The sequence below is a fragment of the Alosa pseudoharengus genome, unplaced genomic scaffold (genome assembly GCF_046254945.1).
Source record: "Alosa pseudoharengus isolate Yale_2024_CS ecotype anadromous, Long Island Sound unplaced genomic scaffold, YU_APseudo_1.1 YU_APseudo_1.1_scf_16, whole genome shotgun sequence".
Lineage (NCBI taxonomy): Eukaryota > Metazoa > Chordata > Actinopteri > Clupeiformes > Clupeidae > Alosa > Alosa pseudoharengus.
Genome location: NW_027468630.1, coordinates 22,600,377 through 22,606,464, shown reverse-complemented (window position 1 = coordinate 22,606,464; position 6,088 = coordinate 22,600,377). Strand labels below are relative to the sequence as shown.

Below are 6,088 nucleotides of genomic sequence, written 5' to 3'. Positions count from 1 at the left end.
AGGTCCATAGGACACACATACATACACACAGACAGACACACACTCTCTCTAATGGCCCCTACACACACACTCCGTAATCAGAGGGATGCGTGGGTGATCCTGTGCCCCTTCGCTCGTCCCTGATTAATGCCTCTGTTTATCTGCAGCCTCATCAGAGAGAGAGAGAGAGAGAGAGAGAGAGAAAGAAAAAGTAGGAGGGTGAAAGAAGTGAAGGTGAAGAGAGCGAGGGAGGGATGGTGAGAGTGAGAACGCAGAAGACAGGGCAAAGAAAAGAGCAAGATTTCATTCAACGCCTTCTCTTGTGTCTCTATAAAGGTCAGCACTGTTACAAATAATACTACAGTTAGGCATTCAGCTCGTACCACACACACACACACACACACACACACCAGTCAGATTTTTAATCAAGCAAAGTCATATTGAGTACTGAAAGGTTTGTTCTCTGACACACACACACACACACACGTTTTTGTGCCATGCATAAGGTAAATACACCAGCAAATCACACACACACACACACACGCAGGAAAGGACCCTACTGTACTTGACCCCACAAATGAGAGTAATGACTGAACAGCATGTTTGCACTGGTGTTATAATCACACACATACACACTCACACGCTGTTGTGCTTTAAAGATCAATGACACGAGAAGAGATTTGACCTAAGTTCACCCTTATACACGCACGCACACACTTGACACTTGTCACAGATCACATTCATGAAATGAAGTTGTGTGAGTTGCCAGTAAATTACTTCATTTTAGGACAAAAGGGCTTCCAAGGGCATCATGACGTGTGTGTGTGTGTGTGTGTGTGTGTGTGTGTGTGTGTGTGTGTGTGCGCGTGTGTGTGTGTGTGTGTGTGTGTGTGTGTGTGTGTGTGTGTGTGTGTGTGTGTGTGTGTGTGTGTGTGTGTGTGTGTGCGTGTGCGCCTGTGTGCGCCAGCTGTTGATTGTTGAACACACAGTGGTTTCACTTAATCATCTATTATCTGATGTTCTGCTGGAATGTCAGAAGCTGAAAGCTGTCAAAGGAAGAATCCGACCAGGCTAAGGGGATCTCTTATGGATGATAAATGCTTTCTCTGTCTCTCTCTCTTCCTCTCTCTCTCTCTCTCTCTTCCTCTCCCTCTCTCTCTCTCACTCTCTGCACAGATACGCTTGTTTCCACTTGTAGGCTGTAGATGCCTGCTCTGCCCTGCTGGGCTGTTGTATTGTGCCTTCATAGCAACAGCTCTGCTCAAGCATGTGTGTTTATTCTGAGGTTGTCGACTCAAATGGTTTATTTCGATTCGATTTGGTTTAGTTCAGTGTGCAGTGCATTCAGAGAGCCTGGAAGGACGCATGCCGTTTCTTTGAGTTGTTTGAATTCACATCACTTGCCATCGACTTTTGTGTCCATTATATCTGACTAATTACAGTACATTTTGAGCAAGTGAGTTTTGTTGTGTCACGTTCTGAAGACTCGATCCAAAAGTGCACTCCTTAGAGCTCTTTGAGTGCATTCTCTGCATTTGTTTGAACTGACCTCTCCTCGACTGCTATCCATCTGTGTTTGCCACTTGAGTGATGACTTGTGATGACCGAAAGGAATAAAGACTAATAGTGTTCTTTCCTTCTGCTCTCCTCTTCTCTTCTTCTCCTCTCTCTTCTCAGATCTCTTCCTCACCATCAAGGACAATGGATTTCAGACGTGGTTCAATAAGGTACAGTGGAGTTTTCTTTTTTCTCCCTCTCTCTCAATACTCTGACACACACACACACAAGCTTTATCTCCGACTCTTCTGCCACTGTTGGTATTGGCCTTCAAAGCAGCAGTCTCACACATAGGTGTCTATGTCCAGCAGACTGATGAGTTATTAGCCTAAAGATGAAAACATAGGATGTTTATAGACATGAGACCTCATACTTGAGTCCATACATTTCTGGCCTGAGAGAGAGAGGAGAAGAGAGAGAGAGAGAGAGAGAGAGAGAGAGAGAGAGAGAGAGAGAGAGAGAGAGAGAGAGAGAGAGAGAGAGAGAGAGAGAGAGAGAGAGAGAGAGAGAGAGAGAGAGAGAGAGAGAGACAGAGACAGAGACAGAGACAGAGACAGAGACAGAGACAGAGACAGAGACAGAGACAGAGAGACAGAGAGACAGAGAGACAGAGAGACAGAGACAGAGACAGAGACAGAGACAGAGACGCTGAGGGCAGAGGCAAACATGGAGAGGGAGAACAGGAGATGAGCGAGGGAGAAGAGGAACGTCACTTGGGTGCTTCAGTAAAAGTCAGAGCATTTATGCAGCACCTGTTCAGTCGGCTTCTCTCCTCTCTCTCTCCATTTCCCTCGCTGGTGTAGCATGTCCGTCTGGTACTCTTGGCTATTATCAAATACCCATCAAAAACGTTGCCCTTTTAGATACTCTTGGCATATTTTTAGATATACCATAGATTCATACTTTAAAGACACTACAACATGGCCAAGCAATACTTCCCGAGTAGTCAGCTTTTTGGCTCTGGAAGACGGTGGGTTTTCTGTGAGGTTTTTTTTTTAGCCACATGCATTCTTCACATGCGTCATTTTTTGCATTTTGAGTTTGAAGCTGAAGAGTTTAAATTTAACACATCCCTCATTTTTTATTTCAGCTAGACATCTAATTCAGAGAGCGTCTAGACATTCTATCATGCAGAATCTGATGTCTGGGGAAACCTTTATATGCCATTCTGTGATATCCATACTATCTCTTTCTGTATCTGTAAGCAGGTTACTGCAGAGGTTCTCCACCTTTTGGGGGCTAAGGGACACCAAATGTCAAACCAAAACGCCAAGGCACTTTGACATATGTCCAGTGATTACGCACATTATTATTGGCTATTACCAAGGGTGTTGATTCTCATACACCATATTTTTTTTCTGTGTTCATGAGCACAAAAGAAAGGCAAGTTAAGAGTCTATTCACATTTTAGGAAAGGTGATTTTATTCTGTTGCTCGACAAGGGAAAAGGGTTCTGCCAAAGTTGTTCTCACATTGGTTGTTAAACATCATGAAATCATAGTGAGAAAGGTACCCTTTTAAAGGCCAGGTGTAAAACAAAAACGTTCTGACTCTCTGACTACCTAAAGTGTTACTTTTGTTTGTTAAGAAGCTGTGCCATTAATTGATTTAAAAATGCCCTTCTAGCCTATTTCATGGGCCTGCACAAAAATGCATTGGGTTCCTCAAAAATCCACAGCACAACCCACTGATTGAGAGCCACTGTGTTACAGAATACTCATGTGCTACTGTGTATCCGTGTGTACAGACACAGTTGCACATAGGCTTGTGAGCTCACAATTTAGTGAGAGCCAAGCCACCAGAAGACGGGAAGACAATGTTTCATTCTTCATCCTTTAGATTGTATGACCTCTGCAAGTCCACGGGTCTTGGTGTGTTCCTAAAAGAGACTTCATCTGGTGCACTGATCTGTGCTGCCGTCATAGTTTATCCCTCCTCCTCCTACAACGAATGAGGGAGAAAATCAACTTGTGTGTGTGTGTGTGTGTGTGTGTGTGTGTGTGTGTGTGTGTGTGTGTGCGCACATGTGTGCATGTGTGTGTATAACCTTCAAGGGGTGGTGGGCAAAATGAGTGTGTGTGTGTGTGTGTGTTGGGGGGGGGGGCAAAGACAGAGAGGGAGGCAGCGAGAGAGTGACAGCGTCCAAATGAAAGATGGAGAGATAGATTGGGGAAGGAGAGAGAAAGAGTGAGAGCGGCCACGAGGTCCAGCTGAGGATAATAAGGTCAGTGATTAAAGGGAGAATCAGGAAGGCCCATCATCAATCTGATGTGTAGTGGCCATTTTGGTTCTACATCAGGAGTTGCACCAAAACACTATAAAAACGAGATTAGCACAAACACACTCTCTGTGTGTCTTTCTTTCTTTCTTTCTTTCTCTCACACACACACACACACACACACACACACACACACACACACACACACACACACACACACACACAGGGGACAGGCCCATAAAACATCCAGCTGATTGGCTACCACTAGCTCAGTGAAGTGTGTCTTTGATTAACACACACAAACATTCATGCTCCTGGGACACATATACACACAACCACACACACAGAGATACACACTTTTAGGAGACACAAAGATGTACACACACATACATACACACATTGATCTTTCATATGCATGCACACAAAGATTCACTCTTCTTCGGGGTTTAAGACATCACCCTGTTTCTCTCGTATCCCTCACAAATTCACACATGCACACATACATGCACTCACTCTCACTCACAAACACATACACACACACACACACTCTCAAATGCATACACACACACACACACACACACACACACAGACACAGAGGACATTTTTCCTGAGTGTAAATCCTGGGTAATCCCTGTGCTGAGTCCAGGGTTGTGCGCTGGGGGTTTTAGAACTTTACGGTCACAGACTGATGCCCCCGCCTCTGTTTCCTCACCTCTTTTTTTAATTACATTCCAGCTCTGGCTTTCACTCCTGTGCCCTCTGTACACACACACACACACACACACACACACACACACACACACACACACACACACACACACACACACACCGATGCACACACACACACACACACACACACACACAGACACACACTGATCACACATACACACAGACACACAGACAAACACACACACACACACATACATACACACGCACACACACACACACACACACACACTCACACACATTCACATACACACATTGAGTGAGATCCTCCCCCTGTGTCGGGCTCACATTGGGAGCGGCACAGAGCCACTGAGCTGTTTTTTCCCCTCCACAACAGAAGGACGTGCTCCGCCATTACTGTGGCGTCTGACCTAATCAGTCACCTCCCTCCTCCCTGCCGTGCCAGATAGAGCTGTTCCCTCTAAACAAACAAGCGGTGAAATATTAGCCGCTTCGTCGCCATAACTCTCCCCGCGCATTCATCTCCCCTCCCTACAGTGTCGGAGAAGGGCTCGCTAGCGTGCGCACCCGCTCGCTAAGCGAAAGAGGGTCTTCAAAGGCACTGTCTGTCAGAGCTGATGGCAGCTCTGAGCTACACCCCCCCCCCCCCCAAACCACCCACCCCACCCTCCCCACCCTCCCAAAGCCAGCCGTGCTCGGCACTATACAGACGAGTGGAGGAACATGTCAGTCAGGGAGAGACTCAATCAGGCGGTGCATGGGCATAAAAGGCACCGCGGCACTTAATCAAGGGCGCGCGCCTCTCTTACGTAGAATGCTCAATCAGTGTGCTTTAAAAGCTCAATCAGCCTGCCTCTCATGCCCAGTCTTCGCACAGAAGCACACACACACACACACACACACACACACATCATGCAATGTGTTTACAGGCCATAACACAGTAGGCTTGGTTACAACAGTCCTTTGCGACAGCTGTGAGTGGGTCAGCATCACAAACACTCCAAGGGACAGCCTTAATGGCCTGTAATATCTCTTTGTGTGATGATGATGCCGTCATTAGCATGCATCTCTGTTTCCTGAGGGCTAAACGTGTTTTCTTTGTTGTTATGTTGGCTGGCGGTGGCATGATTATAGTCAGTCTCTTCTCCATTCATGATTCCTTTGAAGCAAATCATCACCATGCACCACCACTCATGCACTTACATTAAATTGTCACACAAACACACAACACACACATTCATTTTAGTGTGATCTCTTTATCATCACCTCTCTCTCTCTATCTTTCTCTCTCGTTCTCCCTTTCTCTCTATCTCTCTCTCTCTATCTCCCTCTCCCTCCCTCTCCCTGTCTGTGTGAGAGTGTTTGTGTCATACATCACTAATGGATGCTCAGTGGGCCTCCCCTCCACCTCCGACCGAGCCCACATCTGCCACCAGACATCAGCAGAGGACGAGGACAGCCCTGCCCGCATCCCTCTTCCTCACTATCCTTCTATCCCCCTGTCCCTTCTGCTCTCTTTATCCTCTTTCTTTTGATCCATCCACTACTCTTGCTCTCTCCTTCCTCCCTCTCTCTCTCTCTCTCTTTTCTCTCTTTATCTCCCTCCCTCTGTCCTCTCTCTTCTCTCTCTCTTTTGCTCTCTCCTTC

At 46.4% G+C, this 6,088-nt stretch overlaps 1 protein-coding gene across 1 annotated transcript in view; it reads left to right on the top strand.

The window, feature by feature from the left end:
- itfg1 (integrin alpha FG-GAP repeat containing 1) overlaps positions 1-6,088 on the top strand; it is a 163,049-nt gene that overhangs the window by 23,247 nt on the left and 133,714 nt on the right. The window contains exon 7 of the mRNA XM_076287477.1: positions 1,657-1,706. Within this exon, the coding sequence (XP_076143592.1) occupies positions 1,657-1,706 (50 nt within the window). The remainder of the gene's footprint in view (positions 1-1,656; positions 1,707-6,088) is intronic.